The 21,321-nt window shown below is 40.4% G+C and overlaps 1 protein-coding gene and 1 long non-coding RNA gene across 6 annotated transcripts in view; one reads left to right on the top strand and one right to left on the bottom strand.

The window, feature by feature from the left end:
- The first annotated feature begins 6,174 nt into the window (after nucleotides 1–6,174).
- The window catches only part of GABRB1 (gamma-aminobutyric acid type A receptor subunit beta1), a 126,667-nt gene continuing 111,520 nt past the window's right edge, over nucleotides 6,175–21,321 (top strand). For all 5 annotated transcript variants that reach the window (XR_009962572.1, XR_009962568.1, XR_009962569.1 and 2 more), the window contains exons 1-3: nucleotides 6,175–6,335; nucleotides 6,418–6,509; nucleotides 6,594–6,661. Coding sequence is in view for 2 of the 5 variants with exons in the window: in XM_062607644.1 (XP_062463628.1) it covers nucleotides 6,250–6,335; nucleotides 6,418–6,509; nucleotides 6,594–6,661 (246 nt within the window). In the remaining 3 variants the exon portion in view is untranslated. The remainder of the gene's footprint in view (nucleotides 6,336–6,417; nucleotides 6,510–6,593; nucleotides 6,662–21,321) is intronic.
- On the bottom strand, nucleotides 15,257–18,634 carry LOC134158060 (uncharacterized). The gene is made up of 2 exons (XR_009962575.1): nucleotides 17,944–18,634; nucleotides 15,257–15,930 (listed from the first exon to the last, which is right to left on the bottom strand). It is a non-coding gene; the product is annotated as an uncharacterized LOC134158060 (long non-coding RNA).

The raw sequence follows: 21,321 nt of genomic DNA, 5'->3' as shown, positions 1-21,321 counted from the left end.
GCAGTGTTCAAGACCAGGTTGGACGAGGCCTTGGGTGATATGATTTAGCGTGAGGTGTCCCTGCCCATGGCGGGGGGGTTGGAACTAGATGATCTTAAGGTCCCTTCCAACCCTAACTATTCTATGATTCTATGATTCTTCTTCCTGACGATGAAGCGCTTTGATCAACACACTTACATGAAAATATACACAGAGAAGTTGCTTTTGTGACCGAATTCAGCCATTCTTTCTCTGTTGCTAGAAGCAAACAAGCTAGGCTCTTCTTTGACTCACAGATTTGTAAAGTGTATGTAGAGAGTGCATGCCATCACTGAAATGGGACAAAGAGACACATTGCATTCTAGTGGCTCAGTATGGTAAAATACATCTGAGTGTGAGCATCCTACTCATCTTTCTCTAGTCACTACTTTTAAAAGGACTTATTTAATCTGACAATTTAAATAGGGTTTTGCAGTGAGCTGCTTCAGAAAATAATGAAAATGCAAGGCTGCAGAAAATGAACTCCATTTATCAGAAAAATAATTTCTGGGCCATTCTAGTAACAGTATTTCATTTCTTATGCCAAAAAAACCCAAAACCAAACAACTACACAAATAAAGACAGGACCAGGTCTAAAAAGCATAGAAGCAAAGGTCTCAATCCTGTAAATACATACACAATTTGCCATGGTATGCATCAGCCTGTTCAAATCAAGGGAGCTGCTTGCAATGGGGAGATATATTTGTGCTCAATTTCTACACAATAATACATCAGGTATTAACTCTTTCTATCCTGCTTCTGACATCCCACCAGCACTGACAAACCTGACTTGTTAGGAACTATATAAAAGGAAATACCTGAAATATCTTTTAATGGGAATCATAACAATATCACACTTCATGTCTCTGTTCTTTAAATATCTCCTTAAAAGTAGCCTCTGCAGTGCTGTCTACAACTGCCTTCATTTTTTCAGCAACATGTAAGACTAGAGAATCCTTGTAGTTAATACGTGTACTATATAAATCCATGCAAACTAAATGCTGCCTTCACCTTCTTCATGTCTATCCCAACACTTGTTGAATGTCTTCCTAACTTATCCTGGATGGTTTGTTCTCTAAAGCCAGGACTGTCTTTTTGACAATTTGGCACAAAGACCTTAATCTTTAACCTCCTGACCTAGCATCAGAGGCAGAAGGAGCTTCTGAGTCTCCCAAACCTGGGTTGAAGAACTCAGAAGATCAGCAGAGTTGCTTCCCACAGGCCATGAGGAGGGGGCAAAGAAAATCTACTGTGGTGTAGACACAAGGCTGGGAGATACAAAAAGGGATTTCAAATGTGTGTTACAGACGTTTATCTGACATGATTACAGACTCACTAAATTATTCTGGCTGCAGATATTATAGGATATAAAGAATCCTATAGCTCTTATATATTCTCTTCTCACTTTGATTATTAAAGGTCATAACTTCAACTCACAGTTTTGATATTTACAGTTAATTCTTTAAACGCACCATCCTAAGTGTTTTACAGGCTCTTGAAAGAAATTAGAAGCTGCACTAAGATCTTAATTGACAGCATAAAAAAGAGGGATAAAAATGGGGCACAAGGGCATGAGTTTTGAAGTGTATCTTTTTTATTTCCTGCAGGAAGGGTGAGGGTGTTGAGGCTTATTGAGAAACCTGATGGAAAGCAAAATGGCTGGGTGGATAAGGTGATCTGAGTGTGGGACAGCATCATGCTGCCTACAGATCCCAGGATAAAGCACACATTCAGTCTGTCACTCCACAACTCTCTCCATCGCTTTTGCAGCTTGCCACTGTGCTGAAATCCCATAAGCACACTATAAGTATCTCCAACTTGCCATTTTCTGCTATCGAGGAAGACTGCTCACAAGCTGTATCTGAGTCAAGGGACTACTGTAGATGTAAAATGACAATAGCATCATCACTAAGCAGATGAAACATGTTACCTATTTCTTTACCTGCCTCTTTTCTCTAAGTATAAATATTAACAGGGTTTGGTTTTTACCTGCACAGGTAGTCATTTCACAGTTCCTAGGTTTCATTTCATAGCTTTCAAACCCAAATCATTTATCTTAATTTTAAAAAATTTGAAAATTTGATCTAAAATTTCAAATATATCTTATCAGTACAGTTATTGCAAATTTTCACTTGCTCATGGCCAAGTAAGAAAAAATATATACCCATCTTAATTCTCCGTTTTTATATTTCCTGGGGTGTATGCAGCATAAAAGCTCACACAGCCAAGAAACCAGTGAGGTCCAGATGCCTCACAAGATGTAAACCAAAGATCCCCAGCCTGGTTTCCTGTTCCATTTTCTGTGCACACTGTTACATTGTAATGGAATTTCACTAATTAATGATGCTGCTTTCACACTTAACACCAGTCCTGCTCCTGGCCTGTGGCTGGGGTACCTGCTCCCACAGTAGTTCTCCCCAGTGATTGGAAAACTGCGATTACAGTTGGACACTTAGGAGTATCCTGGGTCTGCAAGTCCCTATTTCAAATTACTCAAAGCAGCCAGTAATACAAATATCATCATTTTCAGTCATCCCCTCCACATACAAAATGCACAGTGTGAGGCACACAGCTCTCCTTCTCTGAGCATAATCACAAAGACATACCTTCCCCCACTCTACATTTAAGAAAGCACAGAGTATCACTAGAGAAAGTTTGCAGTCACCACTTTTGCATTTTTCCCCCTACCTTCATTAAAATTTGTTGCCTTCCTTCCTACAGAGCCTATCCAGTGGAAAACAGGAATAATTTCCCCCCTTTATTTTTTTTTTTTCAGTGATCTTGCATTCCTTTTAATCATTCTATATTGTCTGGGCAGGACATTATCTTTGTACTCTGTGCACTTTCTGATTCCAAATGAAAATGAGCACTGTGAAAAAGATCTTTAATAAACTAGAAACATTTCTTTGTGTAAGAAAAAAAGGTTCCCTCCAGAAAGTTTATGCATAATGAAGGTGAAAAATTAATATGGAACTGGTCCAGGATGGTTTCATGCATCATGCTTTGAGATTGTATCATATGTCTTGCTTCTAGTAAGCATTTGACATGCCTCAGAATATGAAAAAAAAAAGCAAAAAAGAAGTCATGTCTACTATGTTAGAACCAGTGGATTTCAATTGTTTTAGTTTACTAGTTCTTATATATGTTTAATCAGGATGAAAATATTCCTAACCCAAAAGGTATGACTTCCCTAAGACAGCCCCAAAAAATATTTTTATAATCCTATTAATAAGATATATGCCTATCTCATAGACCCTATAAATACTAAACCCAGCATAGAAATGAGTGGGAAAAGAATTTGGCATGATCATTAGCAATGTTTTCAAGAAGAGAGACTACTGAATAAGATATTTAAGAAAATAACCACAGGAAAAGAGAGTAAGAGAAAAATTGAAGCCACCACAATTTCTGGTTGTCTTTAAAAATACTGCAAACTAGTGGCAAAAGTGTCCAGATTAACCTTCTAGGCTTTTAGGCACAAAGCAGCCTGACACCCAAAAGTAAAAAACAGCTCATCTACTTATGTGCCTAAATTCTGAGGTGCTCAGCAAGTCCCAACATGCCTAAAAGTCATGTTGGGTACCCATCAGGTTTCATTCAGCCTGAGTGAGCGAGCAAACACCACTGCAGTGGATGCAAAGACACACTGCTGTATTTTTAATCAAGTTTATTGACTTCTGAAGAAACTGCAGTTTGAACCACATTTGTAAATCACACCACCAGTTGTCTTCACGAACTGTAAAACTTTTAGAGAATGTTTATGCACAATGGTGGTAATATCATGGCTTTGGAAGTTTGCTTCTGCCATGGTCACTCATTTTGGACATCACGTGTTCTTTGTAAAAGGGGTTGTTAAAGAGCTGCCAAAGCAAGAATTGTGTTGCAAGGAGTATTTTTATCAAAATTATGACAAGATTCTTCTGCACTGGTGGCCTGGAAAAGTATGCTATATTTTCCTATAAACAGATCTTCTGCAAAGAAAGCAGAACTTGAAGTTCTTGAACTTCAGATAAAAATACTGAGCATTTTAGTTGGTAACGTGGGAAAGTGGAAGCCCTGCTGGTAGGAAGTTATCTTTTTTAGTCCTAGAAGCAACAGAAGAAGGTCCCAGACATGCTTCCATCATCCACCCAATGGAGCAAAAAGGAACCTTACCACCCCTGCTGTAGCAGTGTAATATCATGCAGCTCTTCCTTTGTGAGGTTACTACAGTACCACATAAACCTCTTTGTTTCCAAGCTGCAGCTACTGAGGGACTTTTACAGCATTGCCTCGACACAGCAGGATACTTGCTGTTTCAAGACCCTAGGTTAGAGCCCAGATCTCCCTAGTGCTCAAGCTGAACAAAATGGAGTTGGATTTCCACAGTGTGCCACTTTGGGGAAACAGTTATGGCTCAGTAGTCGTATTTTTAGGATGCTCAGTGGAGGAAGCTTGACACTGGTCTGCAGAAGACAGAACAGCTCAGCTGGTAGAGCTCTAAGAAGAACCTGTTTGCTGAGGAGAACATCCTCACCCTCTGTGTAAGTACATGTGTTGGGCTGAAGCATCCTGAAGAGGAGGAGACCTGCAGGGCAGGTTTAGCTCATGCCCCTTCCAATCAGATGACAAGCTCCAGAAATGCACCAGGGACCAGACTATACATAGTCCAAACTAAAGCTACCCTGAAATGTACAGAGAATGATGAATTCATATAGAATAAACCCTTGCAAATATGCCTTAAGACAGATTTTGGCAAGCCATGGCAGCAGTCTCCCTTCCACACAGGCATATCTGTATTTCACATGGATTATGACAAAATTAGAATTACTTATATGATATAATGCTGCACTCCACTAAAACCAAAAAGGGACTCTTATCCCATGGAATATTCTAACCCCGTGCTTCAGAGGAGCCTGGTAACTTTATCATGGCTGTGCTTTCTTAAGTGCTGCACCACATTATAATTGAAGACTACTAAAATATGCCAATCATGACTAGCAAATTTTAAAAACTCTTCCTAAACAGCAATGCTGAAGTACCATTAGTTGAGCTGGGAGATCACATTTGTCACCAACTAAGGACTAAAACAGGAAGAAATCAAAGATTTGTTCACTATAAAAGTTCTCAAACCAACTGAAAATATTTATTACACTGCTACAAACCATCAATAAAATAATTCTTTTTATAAACTTGTACTATCATGGTTACAGGAAGTAGCTGTTAGGTTGAAAGACTCCTGTAGGAGTGTGCTCCTTCTCCAAGAGGAACAAATTTGCATAGAAACATGCATTGTTAAAATGATAAAAATCATGATTAGAATTTGTGTCACAAACTATCTATTGTAACTCCTGCACTTTTCAAATATCAATCACAAAAGCACCCCCAGAAGTCTGCATGACACTGTAGGAGCCTCAAAACCATCAAATATACATACCAAGGTCACCACACTCATCTGTGTATAACACAGGTAAGATGCGTTGAATTTGAAAAGGATAGATGTTACCTGTGCTGAGCTACTGTGCTGGGAAAACAGACCAGCACCAGCAAAGTCATAAATTGCTCAAGTGGCCTCAGCTAGTCAGGGTTTAATACTGCTCAGAGGAGTCAGTCATGGGAAACATGAGGTCAAGCTATATTGGGGCACCAATTCCTAGTCTTTAAAATAAATATGCCCCCCTCTAAATGCAAGATCAACCACTTTTGTTATAGAACACCGACTAAAAAAATCTGTTGCCGTCTCCTGCATGTGCCACAGCAGGTATTTGTGGGACTGCTGCAGCGACAAACCTGCTCAAGCAGCAGCGCTCAGGTCGGCATGTTAATGAATGGATGGTTGATGGATGGAGGGATGCGCCGTTAAGCCTTCAGAGCTGGACAAAGCATCAAAACGTGCAATCGCTTTCCACTTTGCCAACTCCACATTATCGTTAACATCAGAGCCCATGTGTGAACTTTCACAGAGAAGTGTCCTCAACGATTATTCTCTCTTAAGTTCGCGCCCTGGCGGCAGTGGCTGCCCCGGGGACTCCCGGCCAGCCCAGCCAGCCCCTCAGCTTCGCTGTCCGCTGCGGCCCGGCCCTCAGCGCTCGGTCGGGCCCGATCCCGCCGGTGTCACCACACACGGTCCGTGGCGGGCAGAGGTGCGCTCCGCGCATGCGTGTGCAGTAGGGAATTGTTGCTCCGCTCGGCGCGAAGTTGCAGTCTGCGGCTCTTCCCCCGTGAGGCGGCGGCGGCGCGGCCGGAGCCGGGATGGGGTGCGCGATGGCGGCGCGGCGGGAAGGCTCGCGCGCCCTGTTGCTGCCGCTGGTACTGGCTGTGGCGTGCGCGGCGCGCAGGTGAGTGCCGCCGGGCCGCGGAGGGGCGTACGCATGGGGTTGCCCGGCTGCCTCTCTCACCTGCCTGTGCTCCTTCCGGCAGCGCCGACGGGCCCAGCAACATGTCCTACGTGAAGGAGACGGTGGACAGGCTGCTTCAGGGCTACGACATCCGCCTGCGGCCCGACTTCGGAGGTGAGGCGCCCGCGCTGCCCGGATCCCCACCCAGACCCCCGAGCGCTTCCCTCCGCCTAACGCCGCCTCCCGCTCCCCCCGCAGGTCCGCCCGTGGATGTGGGCATGCGGATAGAGATCGCCAGCATCGACGTGGTCTCCGAAGTCAACATGGTAAGTGCTGCCCGCCGCGCCACAGCGCCGCCTGCCGGACGTGCCGCCCCGCCCTGCGGTGAGCGCCTCAGTGGGTGCGCCCAGCAGCGCCGGCAGCACGGTCCCGAGGGGACCGGCTGCAGAGGCGAAGCGAGCATGGAGCGCCAGCGAGCACCGTGACATAGCCAAGAACATCGCGGTTGCTAGGAAAAGTTAGTAGAATTGTTGAGATAATGTTTGCATGCCTGAATGGGCACTCCAGAAGTGCGCCCTGCCTTTCTGATGGAAGTACCTGCTGCAGGTCTGAGGTTTTGGTGCTGCTAGCAGTGGTTTGCCCTTTGTGTAGTCTACAGCTGTCTTCAGAAATGCTGGAGTTTCTTGAGCTGTAGGAGCTGATGGACAGGTGTGCTTTTCTTCCTGTTAAATGATTTAAAGAGACACTTGCAAACTAGTGGTGTTGCGTAAAAGGTGCAAAAAAAAAGAAGAAAAAGCTTCTAGAAAATACTCTTTCTTGTAGAAGGAAAAAAACCCAGCACTGCAGATTAAGTCCATGAGGACGTTGCCTATCCAGCTGTCAAAATCAGAAAAGTCTCCTAGCTACAGGTGTGGAACAGCTGCATTTGATGCCAGTTCTGCTGCTGGAAGGAGTGCTGACAGACATGCAAACTTAATGGGCAAAAATACATCTCTATAGTGCTTGCCTCGTTTGACAGCCTTTTCCCAGAAGAAAACAAAAAAAAATCAGGTACAAATTTGAATATTTACAAAATCATCTTGAATTAGAATGTACCATGGGTGTTTTGCTCTCACTCTCTTTTCTTACGTTTGGTCTCAAGAAAATCTAAGATGCTTTCTTTCCATAGGGGAACACCTGTTTAGTTAAAAGTTAGTTAAAAGAAGCTAGAAACCTTACATTTCTATCCCGATCACTTCATTTCACTCAAAAATAAGTGATATTTGCCCATACAAAGTAATTTACCCTGGAGTGGGGATTTTTTCCATGGTATATTAGTTGTCATTAAAACAATCTCATCAGAGATTGTTCCCATTTTTATTTTTTTTTTCTGTTATCTATACACACAGTTCCTGTTTGTGTGTAACTGGTATATTTGCTTATGAATATGCTTGGCAGAATGGGGAGGCAAGGAGATTCGTCACACTGCTGTATCACACCAGGCTCTGCAGAGTGTTAATACCACACAACAACAACATATTTTAAGTTTCAGCTCCTGGAGTTCTTGTTACTGTATTGTGCTTTCAGGGAGGCTCATGGTAGGGACTGTGCATATGAGGCAGAGAAGACAGAACAGTAGACCTTGTCAGAACAGTCGAAGAACAAACCTTTTCCAACTCCAACCAGTTTCTGACACCCTGTAATGGGATTGCTGCTTCTACAAAGCGGTACACCCTGGGAAAGCCAAACACAGGAAACACTATCGCAAAAATACCTGCCCTGAAATGTCCAGAACTTACTTGTAAAGTCTCAACACCTGAAAGACTATTAATTTGGAGGAAAATGGGTGTGGCATTTTCCAATGGCAATGTCACTGCAGGGCATTAACTCCACTGCAGCAGCTCACAGCATTTCTGCTAATCTTTGATGGATCCAGCATGCAAATCCCTCCTCCATTCCAGTGCTTACACAGCCCTTTGGAAACTGTAATTTGAACTTTATGGTTTTTAATCAAGGGAATTTACATGCTAGATGGATCGTGTGGCTAATCTCCACTTGCAAGGGGCAGCTTGACTAAGACTGGTCAAAAAAATGTTTTCATTTCATAAAATGTCATATATCTCGCAGTGGAAGAAAGCACCTATTCAACAGGCAATTGAAAAAACAGTCCCCATTCTGAATCAGTCTGAAAGGAGCTTTCCCATATTGCAGATGCTTAGCTGTATGTACCCATGTCTAGAGTGTTTTTTGTTGCAAGGTCTTTATTGTGTTGCTAAAGACTGTTACACAGTCTTTTGGACAACAAACAATAATTTCATCTGTCTTTGCAGATGAGATATCAGTCCCCTCATTTCTGCACGACCAGTTATTACTGATGGTGTTCACAGAATTCACAATCTGTCTTTGCAGAAATGAGGGGACTGATATCTCATCTAGAAAAAAATTTCTACCTAGTAAAATAATGCTTTATTCTCACTTTTTTTTTTTTTCTGAGAATCACAGCCTTGAAATGCTTAATGTTGCAGCAACCTGTGAATCATTCACCTTCTCTTCTTTCATTTTAAACTATTGGCTTGTAGAATACTTTTTGTTTAGTAAGAACTACCATTCTGTGGCTTCAGAGCCGGAAATGTTTACAAAAAGATGCTGGTTTATAGATCCTGTTGTCTATGGGGCAGTTTTGCTGCTTGAAGGAACTGGTAACACGAGCAGAGAGAGCAACACCTTCATACTGGGAGCTCCTCCTGGCAAGAGAGTCTGCTTGGACTCCACCAGAGCTCTGTTCAGTCAGTCTCACCCCGGCAGTATTGGAGGGAGTTGTCTCATCCCTTGGCTCTCCTCAGGCACATGAAACCTTATTTCCAGAATGACAGAGGCAGCTATTCCAAATCCTGGTACCCAGAGGGAGGATTAAATTTTCTATTCCCATCTCAGTGCTTAAACAAGAGCAAAGATTAAAATAATTATATACACACACACACATATATATAATACACCTAGCCAATGAAAGAGGTGTACTTCTTTGGTGTATTAGCTGAGAATTTGTAATGTAGGCTGTCTGCCAAGTCAACAGGCTGATCTCTATGTCCAAATCCAGTTGAAGTATAGACAACAGAGCTATTGTGAATTCTGTGAACACCATCAGTAATAACTGCTCATGCAGCTTGTCTAGTTGTAGTGGCTTCTTCAAATATAGTTAAATGTTGTGAAATACTTTACTAGTAAATGAATCAAGACTTGCACAGCCTTGAAGTCAACCTTTCTGTTATTTCTCCTGAGTACTTGGCCCTCATCTGTCCAGCTCTTTAAACTGTATTGTTTTATAGCTGCCTGGTAGTTCAATAATACTGTAGTGAGTGGCTATAGCAGCTTTTACAGGATTATTTGAAGCTCTCATTATTGTAACTCTCCCATTTGGCATCAGATATATTGTCATATATAGATTTTTTGCAGGTAATAAGCTGAAGAGCTTGTCAGACATCAAACAAGCAGGAGAATTAGAATATAAAAGCCCTAATGACCGTTGCCTGGTTCTTACTGTACTTTCTTCTGAATACCATAAGTTTTAATCTGTTTCCTTGAGATAATTGCATTCTTACTACACTGACAGGAAGCATTCACTTCCAAAAGTACAAGATGACCCTTTGCTTTGTCTTAGTTAATGGTTGTTCAGCTACCTTTCATCCATGACAGGTTTCTTTAGAAGTATATCAGACATTTACATGAATATAGAGAGTTCATTAACAACCTGCTACAACTATTAAGCTGCTGTGACATGAATTATCTGGTTTACTCCAATACCTTTACATGGTTAACAGAAGGTGCTGCTTGTACATCAAGAATAAAGAATATTCATGATTCATGAAAAAGCATGATTCATGGCAACTACTGTGAAGCTTTAGGGCAAGCACACAAATAGCATATTGATGCATCTACTAGGAAACAGTCAAGAAGTAGCTGGACTCTGCAAAGAAAATACACGTGCAGTATGTGACAATTTTCTCTAAAATGCTCCTCCTGAGCAGGTGGTCAAACCTTCATACTAAGCAAAAGATAGCTGCACATGTTCTAAAATTTTGAAAACTAGTGTACATGATAAAAAACTTCTTAAAATGCAGTTAAAAGAGACACCAAAATTTTTTTTAAAAAAAAAGCTCATTATTGTAGAGTGGGAACAGCGTTCCTAACCTACCATACTGATTACACTGATGAAGATTTGTTTTGTATGATAGCACATTGAAAGCTTTGTGTCCCAGCAAAAAAGAGGGTAAAGAAAACACAGAATATATAATTCTTCTGTTTCTGTGCACCCCAATTCACTTTTACTCAAGGCTCTTACATTTATCTGATCTCACAAATAAGGCACAAATCTTGCAGAGAAGCAGGATCTCATCCGTTGCCTACTGTTCAAAACTCACTAGCTGCTTCTCAAGATCTCTCCCTTAAGTAGTTTCTTTTATGCTGGCAACATCCCAACCTGTTGGATTACATCTTTTTGCACCAGAAAAAAAAATTAGTTTAGCTTAAGGCACTTACTTTCTGTGTCTTTTTGAGAAAACAGATAATTAAACAAACCAGCTGCATAGATTGTCTTTTTTTTTTTCATCCATTTTACATGATACCACCCTCTCAGATTCTGTCTCAATCCTTCTAGCCCATATGATTATATGTAAGAAATTGAACATAGAGACAGCCATTATCTTCTGGTGCATCTTTGACACCATGGCTTATGCTGAATGATGAAGTCGTGTTTGAAGCACAGAGTAGAGCTGCATGTCACGTTTGATCCTTTACTCTGTCATGACTGCAGATATTATTGGTTTGGAGAATGAAATTTCTCCCACAGTGCTTAAAGCTCCACTGCCTATGTTATCAGAGACCTTTTTCTACTACACCTGTTTATCTTTCCCTGGAAGCAATATAGTATTTCTCTTTTTTCCTTTTTTCTTGCTTTAGGGCTGCTCCCAGGCCTGCTGCTGAAACACTGGCTTACATTACAAATTGAATCTAAGAGAAATGTGTTTTCTGGTATAGTAGAAGTTTTTTATAGGCTTACAAACAGTTCCATGTCTGAAGGCTTGACTGTATTAGTTAGTTTGGAGCATCTTTCTTTGTTCAGTTTGGGTAGTGAACAGTTTGCAAGTGTGGAAAAATGAAGAGCAAACCTGTGTTTTCGCACCACATGATCTCTAGAAGGAATTTTATTGTTTTTCAGACTGTGTCTTTCTGGGATACTTCATGCTATGTCTGTTTGAATTTTTACAGAATAATTTTGTATATAACAGTGTTGATGTATTTTACTTCTTTTCAGATCTGCACAGGTTTACTGTATTTACTGTTTATCACCAGTCTGACTGTTCAGTTTCCTTTAAAAAATGACTGAAATCAACAGAATATATTCCAAACAGTCTGAACATCAGAACCAAGTCAAATGTATAAGCAGCCCCTGCCTGAGCAAATACCACTCTGCAGGTTGAGACAGAGGATTAGACTTTTTGTTGAGTTGTATAAACAGTAATAAAGAAGATCATCTGCATCCACAGCTGCATGAACAGGGTAGAGCCAGTAGGCTGAGGTGACTGGTTATCTCTGTTTAGGACTTGCTAGATGACATCCAGGTTCTGTGTACAGGAGAGAAGCAGAATGCCCGGGGTGGCTCTACAGTCTCCATCCTTGGTGGTCTGCAAGACCTGACTGGATCAAGCTGTGAGCAACCTGGTCTGACTTCATAGCCAAATTTTTCTATTTTATAAAACAATGATTAGTTAACACATTCAGGAGGCAGAACTCCCCTTAACATTAATAAACATTCACTGATGGTCTGCTGTGCCTACTCTCAAGAGTTCTGAGACAGTCACACCAGGTGAATTTGACAGAATAAATACACAGAAATGTTTTCAAATTTACCTATAAATCCAAAGCAAGGATATAGATGCCTCCAGGGCCTAAAGGAATGGAAGGGTTTCACCTTACTTTAGGGCTAATGCCAGCCCAGATGACTGTGGCATCCTGCACTGGTAGGTTTCTAGTCAAAAAGTTAAATCTGTGGGTTTAAACATTCAGGCTGAGTAGGGCTTAGAACCAAGGCACTGAAAGTTTGCCCATTAATCCTGGCAGGCCAGTGCTCCTGGACTCCAATTTTAGGAATGATAGACTTTCATGTATGGGTGCAGGTTACCTTAAGGCACTTTCTGCAGGCTGAGGGAGGCTTAAGATCTGTTTATAGACATAGAGTTTCGCATTTGTTTTGTTCTTTTTCCCTGGCTGAGAATTTAGCATGGTGGCTGTTGTGAATCTCAATGTAGGAAACAATCTACGCTAGGGAGCCAAGTCAGCATTATGAACCCCATCTTGTACCTCTTTGCATCAGAGCAGCCAAGTCAATTTTTTTAAATCTTAGGTCTGGTTCCTGGAGAACTAAAAAGTAAAACTGCTTCAGCTCAGCCAGTGAGGCAGTAGAAGTGATCAGGGTAGTCACAATGACAATAAATGGTCCTTTGTCTAAATATATTTGCCTGAAGATATACATGCAGATTAAACTGATTTTTTAAAGTGACATAAAACTCAGTAATTGTTAATAAAAATTTGCTTAGCTGTAGTGCAGAAGAAAGGAGTACTTTTCTGTTACGTGGCAACTCTTCTGAAGAGCAGGAAGGACATGCAAAAGTACTTGAATATTAATAAGAGTGTTCAGTAACTGATTTTACTTTTTTTCCCAGCAAATACATAAAAATTAATCGAGCAGTAAAACATAAAGGTCAGATCATTTCATCATTGTCTATTCCAAACAGGAGTAATTATATTAAAGAGTGAAACATGGAATGAATGTATAAATAGGCAGCTTGAGGTTAAATGATTGGATTGCTGTTACTGGATGTTTTCTTGGGTTTTTTCTCATTGACTTCATAAATCAGCGGCTCTTCAACAAAATTAACAGGTACGCAAAAAGAATAAAGCAATAGCTTAAATGTTGTTTGATGTGATCCAGAAAGTGGATATATCTTGTTTTTTCAAAAGTTAAACTAAACTGAGACTAGCTTCAGGGTTGATAAAAGCTGTAGTCCAAGATCTTCCTTTTAGCCTGACAGGCACACTACTTCCCTGATTTCAAGGTTTAAACAAACTAGATATGAGTGCCCTTCATAAAAAAGGTGTCATTCTTTTATCTGATGTTAAACTCACAGTTTCCTACAAGGGCAAGCTGATTCCCTCAATTATTTCTCCTTCTAGCCACTGGAAGTGGCTTACCCTCAATTTCCAGCTTGTCTCAAGAGCTGATAAGCTCAGTTTTGACCTGTGTACGTTACCTTTTAGCCCAGATTTTACACCTGACACCACCGGCCATCCTGACACATCTGTAGTCCAGCCATATAATATAACTTGTGCAGAGTTTACATTTCTGAAGACAAGAAATAAAGTGGTCACGCTTCCCATTTGTTTAAAATATTTTCTGAGAATAGCATGAGATGACAAAGGACAGAAAATTAAGAATCATTTTAATTTTTAACATAGGGGTTTTTTGTAAGCTGCTGCTTACCCTCTTCTTTCTCCTAAGCATGGAGTCGAGAAAAGGATCCAAAACAACTGGAGGTCTGAAATATGATGGTATTACTGTGATGAACTGTCAAAAATCTGTTCCACTGGAGTAAGTGACCACTTGCAAAGGAAAAGACCATGTTTTCTTAATCATGCCCTAAACCACTTATCCAGCCATTTCTGGTTCCTGAAACCTACAGTTAATTGTATCACTGTGGTAAGCAGTGGTACATATGAAATGGGAGGGGTGACACCTTCCCCCTGTTTAGTGGAAGCTTTAGCACCCAGTTTGGGGTGTCTGGGGTTTCACTTAAATAAGGAGCATACCTGTAGTGAGATACGCTTTTCAGTTAGGTGGATGAGAAAATCCAAGGTTTTCCCCAGCTCTGCCTTCTTGCGGACTGGCATCAGACAACATCAACTGCTCTGTCGCCACCTTAAACTTGCAGCTTCTGGTCTTCTAGTGTGCACAAACCCCACGGTTCAATGGCACGAGCCTTTTGAAACATTCAAGGTCTCAAATGATTCTTCAATAATGGAAAAGTCAATTATTCACACAAAAGACCCCTTCCCCCAAATTAACTGCTTTTGAAATCTATAAGTAAATTTTAATTTCTTCTAGGAACATGAAAGATGTTTCTTTTCTTGTGTGTGACAGGGGAAGGGCTTAAGTAAAAGCTTTCTTTTTCATTTTTTCCTATTGTATTGCCTTTTTACTTCTGATTCCGGAGAGGAGAGAATATCAGAATTTTCTGAACTAAGCATTTTTCTTTATAAAGAGGTTTAAGGGATATATTTCAAGTGCCTGCAAAACTTAGGTTGTTTTGTTTGGTTTTGTTTTTTCTGTCCTTTTTGATTTTATGTTTTTTAATCAGCTTTACTTTGTACTCTATAGCCTGAAAAGTATTCCTTAACTCCCCTAGGCTGTGTTTATAAATTCTTTACCAACTGCAGTTCAGTACAGACTAGGAGTTGAAGCTGCGCAACAAAGAGATGCAACAGTCACACCACCAGTTCTCCCTGTAGTGGGAAAAGATCCCAGCCTCAGGGGAGGAACAGTAACAAGCTCCAAAGCTAGTACCAGAAAGACTTGTTCCTGTGGACAGGATGCCAAGTGCTCTGGGACAACACCTGAAACTGTTAAAGCAAATCCAGACATTGCCATCATTCAGAAGTATCTCCAGCTGATGTGTTTTACTGATCACTGCATTCCAAACAGCAGCTGCCTAGAAGAGTTCTCTGGGGTCTCATCTTCCATCCATCTAAGTGTGCTGTATTTTAAAGCATCAGTAAAGCCTGAAAAAAACAACTATAAGGGCTTCTAGCAGGTGATGAAAGAGTCCAAGGTGGCTACCAGAAAGATTTTGTACTTTAATGCTCTTTGAGATTCCTTTTCTTCTTGTAAAAAATAAAAGAATTCAGGATCTCAAGGTACACACTATCATTCTTCTAGAATTCCTCTTCCCTCATATACAATACTGCCTGTAACTCTGGCAGTGCTCCAGAAAGCATATTAAAATGAAATAATTTCCACCCCAAAGGCTAAACTATTGCAAGTATGTTCACAAGGAAATCTGTAGTAGCATTCACTGCGTAATTTAGCTTAATAACACCAGATAATGCAGTTTCGTTTATTTTTTAGTTTAAAGCAGTAGCTCTGTATTAAGATTTACATGGGCTGAAGAAAGTAGATTAAATTACTTGCCTATCAACATTTATGATGACCTCTTAAGATTAAAACACTGCTTTTAGCTGAAGCAGTGTCACACGGAGGTTTGCTCCATCCTCTGCTGGGGTAAATCCTTAAATGTTTTGTGTTATGTCATGAACAAAGGAAAGGTAATTTAAAATGCACAAAGACAGCTCCTAGAAAGCTGCATTATCACACACACATCCACCCTGTAGCGAGATTGAGTTGTAAAGCTTTAAGTGTTCATGATAGAGTGCGTAGTTTCAAAACAAAAAATAATGATTTTAGACTGCCAAACTTAATTAAAGGTTGGAATAAACGTTCTCCATTAAAATTCATCAATCCATTTGGCTGAGATGGAAGAATTTCAGTCATGTCTTTTTTAATTGCCTGTAGAAAGAACAAAAGACAGCAAAGTTAAAACTGTTGCAACAGATACATGCTGTCTAAATATTATTCAGGAACTTAATCATATTAAAAGAGGAGTGAAATTTATTCCCCAGTATATTTTTAATCTGAAAAGACTTAAGTTTATCTGAAGTAACATGAGTAGCAGTCAGCTGCAGGTATATATGTTCCGGCCTGTGTATTTTGGGAACTTCTAGGCAGTGTTAATTCCCACAAAGTGCTGAGGGCTCTGGTCCCATGCCGGCAGGCTAGAAGCTGATAGTCCAGTTGGTTTCAATGAGTATGCTCATGGACGAAGTTTCTCACCAGTAACATTAACTACGTATTAGCTTTACCAGTTCAACAGTTTACTCATCAGTTTGCAGAAGCCATCCAGTTCTGCGGTTTACATCAGTTTTAAGCCATTGTTTCCTGATAATTTTCTGCGCCATTATTCTCCAGCATGAGAGAATAACCGAGGCTGGGGCGATACCCTCCCAACCTTCCATGATGATTTATTCTTTTTTTAACCAATTTTTTTGCAAACTGTTCACTTCTCAAAACAATACACTAGTCAAGGAGAGAAACGGATGTGGTTCAGGGGCTTCATACATATACTGCATTTCACAAGTAGTGCAGCCTTGTCACTAGTTTCTTGTGAAGGAAACAAAACGTGGAATTAACAGCCACCTGTAAATTCTGGGTTTATTTAGTCTACTGTGCCAGGAACAACTGGGGGGGGGGGGGGGAAATAACCTGCAAAACTTCAGTAACATGTTGAGAATCAAATCTGCCATGGCAGACTTCACAGCTGGTTCAGTGCTCCATGGATTCCTAAACTAATGGGGAGCAAATACAGTGTCATTATGCTGTCAATTGGAAATGAATCCTGAATGTAGATCTTTTCAGTCCCCACTATCAAGGGAAATGATTTTGTTTTCCAGAAGCACAGTGGGGATATGAATTTCTGAGATCTCGAGGAACATTTATATTCCAGATATCCCATTCTTTTCTTTTAATTACTCCTGGTAGAAACTCAGAGTAAGCACAGAGCAAAGAATTAGAAGGACTAGCATATTTCAGAAAATATAAAGGTAAACATAATCAAGTAGTAACCATATAACTCACAGAAGTCATCCCGGCGCTTCTCAACAATGTGACATGGTCTAACAGAGAAAGTTGCTCTTTGAGGAAGTTCTTGACCTGGATCAATTCAGTGAACCAATTTCAAATAGGAAGCTAAAAATTCTAGAGTGAGACCTCATTCTGGAGCATCTCATCCAATGGACATTTTATCATGCCAATACTAAAAGTATACCGTAATACAAAGCTTTCACTGTTCCCCTCCCAGAAACTTACAATCCTAAATGCAGTTTAAACTGTTCTGCCCTTTAGATAACACCAGGGAAATATCACTGCCAGTGACAAAATGGGGAAATGTGGTCCATGATCAGTCCAGCCACTGTCATCCTCTGGATGTGATCTCCTCAGTCTCTCACTTGAACATGGATGTTTTGAATCATAGCAGCCCTCCAGTATCTGAAGGGGGCCTATAAGGATGCTGGGGAGGGACTCTTCGTTAGGGACTGTTGTGGTAGGGCAAGGGTTAATGGGTTCAAACTTAAACAGGGGAAGTTCAGGTTAGGTAGAGGGAAGAAGTTCTTTACTGTAAAGGTGGTGAGGCACTGGAATGGGTTGCCCAAGGAAGTTGTGAATGCTCCATCCCTGGTGGTGTTCAAGGTAGGGTTGAACAGAGCCTTGGGTGACATGGTTTAGTGTGATGTGCCTCTGCCTGTGATAGGGGTTGAAACTAGATGATCTTAAGGTCCTTTCCAACCCTAACTATTCTATGATTCTATACCATCCTTGTTGGTCTCTGGCCATTTTACAGTGTGACACTGGTACAATATCATTACACCACTCGCTATGAAACACCATGGTTTTTAATTTAGTTTAGTGCCTTCAAAGTACTTGTAAGCACTCCAGTTTGTTAAAGAAGAGACGTTAAATATATACCATAAATTACTTATTATGGGATATTAATATTAATTCTTTATCTCATCATTAAGAGTGAGTGCAGCACTGGCAAAGAGCAGCAGAGCCACCAGTAGTGTCCTCAGTGTCAGGTGTTTACTTTTCACATCTGCAGAAGCCAGAAGCAATTAAAATTATAGGTCAACTCCTGAACTGCTTGCTTCTCTCAAAGAGTAACACAGAACAAAGGATCATCCAGAAACACTGCTGATTAAGTTGTCCAATTTAAAGGTTGCTTTTCTTTCTCAAAAGGAAAGAGAAAATTGACTTATTTTTGTTTTTTAAATCGGTTTACAAGTCACTTTTTCTCTCGAGGTAATAACACTCCTGTTTATACCTACTCTTCTCCTGCGTCAAGGTAGCTGTTAAGCTACTATCTTATTGGAAACAAATACACTTTTTTTGAAGGTTAAATATTAATCTGCAGATGATTCAAACATGTATTATTCAGGCAAGTTTGTTACATGAGTTTATTGCAGGACCTGATGGTTTCAATGACTTTTGCACAGCTTGTATTCAGAAATCCAGGCAACAGTGGTGCTCCAGATCATAGAGAACAGGTGCAAGGGGAGTTGCTGACAGCAACCTGTTGTTCCAGGGAGCAACGTGAGCACCTGACTTCACAGGAGAGGACTGCTGGCTGAGCAGGGACCCTGCTGATCTCACTGCTACTCTGCAGGGCCCATCAGGTCAAGCTACTGTCATGACAAATGGCTAATTCTTATCATCATATTTAAAGCAGGAATACTGTGGTTTAGATTAGTTTTTATAGGACTACACAAAACCTTTTACAGTGCAGTCAACATTTTTTCTAAGTTTCAGGGTTGCTGTATTTCCAAAGATGTTTGATGGGCTAGAAGGGAACTTGAACTAAAGCAGGTAGATCTATATTCCTTACTTGTTGTGGATTTTTTTCTCATCCACATAATTACAGTGATGGAGAGTTCAGCACAGCATTGAGGGAAAGGGATTAAAAAGTATGGAGCTCTGTACTTAAAACATTATGAGTTCAATATACCGATTACAATGCATAATATTGCACTTGTTAGTCAGTATTTGCATGCCTTTCAGTTACAGAAGTGATCACTATAATACATCGTAATATTCAAGAACTCTGGAACACAAATCTGGACAAACTTTAGGCAAAAGTAAACCAAACCCCATTTGGAACCGATACACTTTGATTGAAATACTTTAGTCTGCTAATACTTAGCTATATCCATATGCTCGTGAGTCACAGAATCATAGAAATTCTGTAAAAGAAAAACGTATTTGAAACCTAGATAGGGAAAAAGGTGTTCACATTTATTAGTTGTTCTTCCACTGAATATCGGCTTCAAAGGGCTCTTCTGGAGTACACAGAGCATAGAAGTCCTTTGGTTAGGTTCCACTGAAATCACTGAGAATGCATCAGTAATGAATCAAACCAGACTTACTCAGGCTGATTGTTCTTTCCTGCAGTAATTGCATTTTCTTGCAAAATGCTACCTGTAACATTAATAAAATCAAAGCAGACCGAACTGTTCTTAACAAACAGAGACATCAAGGAAAATCTTTTCAAAATGCTGAATTTTTATGCTAAAGCTTTTGAGATTTCAGTAGCAAAATGCAAACAAATAAAAATGAGCAAGTGAAAAAAAAAAACAAGAAGCCTGTTACCCTCTGAGGAATATATTCTCTGTTATTTCAGTCTTGGCTTGCAGACAACTTGTTTTTTCTTACAAGCTTTTCTACAATTTCCCTGCTACTATATCCATCCATCCTACCCTAACATTTAAATGTTAGTATAAGAAGTTATCAGTCTTTCTGACAGTAATCTGAGATCTCAGTTTCCTTATTCTACATTGAGCCAGCCTCAGTGGAAACAAAATGAATGTGAACAGCTACCTATGGATCTTCTTTTTGATTATTCACACCCACAGCTACATTATCAGAATGGATATGAGAATGAATCACTTCTGTGCTCTGTAGGTATGAGTGTTCAGCTGCCTTTGATTTTATTTGTATATTTGTCTTTAAATTAAGAAATCAGAATAGGTCCATAATAGGAGCTTTGGATTTTATGCTGAACTGTGGAAATATGTGGGTGTTAACACTTCTTCCTCACAGCGATCATGACACTCATTGTAGTGGCAGAACAAACCTGCAAGGGGAAGTCCCTATTCCAAAGGAAAAGGCAGTGATTCAGCTGGCTTGGGGCAAGCTCAGAAAGTGTTTTGGAGATGGGTACAGAAACCTTAGATTTCACTCTGTATTCAGCAGGAGATGAGTTCCTGCAGCAGTTCTGTATTGTTGCAGTATAGAAATTAAAACAAGTCTCAGGGGAGAGATCTGAGGTGGAGCCAAGGGGTCAATTTCTGTTCCTTAAACAAATTTGTTCTTTTTTCTGCATGACTGTAGACAAACGGCAATTCCTCTGGCCGTCAGTTCCTCCTGTGTTATGATTCCTACCAGACAGGATATTATGAGAATTAATTGCATTGAATGATTGTTCATTCGGACAGTGGGCAATTTTCTGCATGCTCAGGTGGACAGAAAAGGCATAGAGCCTGTAGCTAAAAAAAGAATATATCCACTGAGGCCAGTAATTTCAACACAGGATCATGGCTTATGACCCAGCTGGTCTGTTCCTACATCTCTACAACAGTATTCCTACAGTACTGACAGGAATTTATTTTTTGCTTATCTAGTGAGAAATCCCAAGACAGCACAAGATGTTGCGTGGTAATTACATTTTCCTCAGTGGGATTACTGAATGACATGCTGTGATATATCAAGATGCAACTGTGAATTTAACTTGAGTCAGCACAGTAGATTTTGCCCAGTACAGTAGGTTTCCAGATGAACATAGTGTGACTTTAAGAATAAAGGGAAGTTTCTGAATACCTTGTAGCATCATGCACACTCTTGTCAGCATTGGCTTTCAAAACATGCATGGTTCTGGGCTGGCTTGGGAAAATTTCATGTATTCATTATTTACTCAGCTTACACATTCACTTTACTATTTAAGAACATATTGTTTGCAGAATGGATTCACAGCAGAAGATAACAGTGATATTCATTTGTCAGAAGAATCAGTCATGTCAAAATCAAAACTTACTTTTACTTTCTGTTTACTCTCTGATGACACTAAATGCCTATTTCTTGAGAGTAATGGAACAGGTAAGCAACATACATGACTATTCTGTGAACAGGCTATTTAATCTCATTAAATTTTAGATAATTATTTGCCCAGTTTTTGGAACATGAGAACAACATGCAGCAGCAGATTGGCTCTGCCAGTTGTTAAAGAGATGGGCAGATTTTCACTTGTATCCTTCCATGGCTGCATTGTCTTCTGCAAGAAATGGTACTTGGGGA

Source organism: Pezoporus occidentalis, unplaced genomic scaffold (assembly GCF_034315485.1).
Source record: "Pezoporus occidentalis ecotype Australia unplaced genomic scaffold, CSIRO_AGI_Poc_V1 ctg1, whole genome shotgun sequence".
Classification (NCBI taxonomy): domain Eukaryota; kingdom Metazoa; phylum Chordata; class Aves; order Psittaciformes; family Psittacidae; genus Pezoporus; species Pezoporus occidentalis.
Note: the sequence above shows the minus strand (reverse complement) of the source record. Positions and strands in the feature narration are given on the sequence as shown.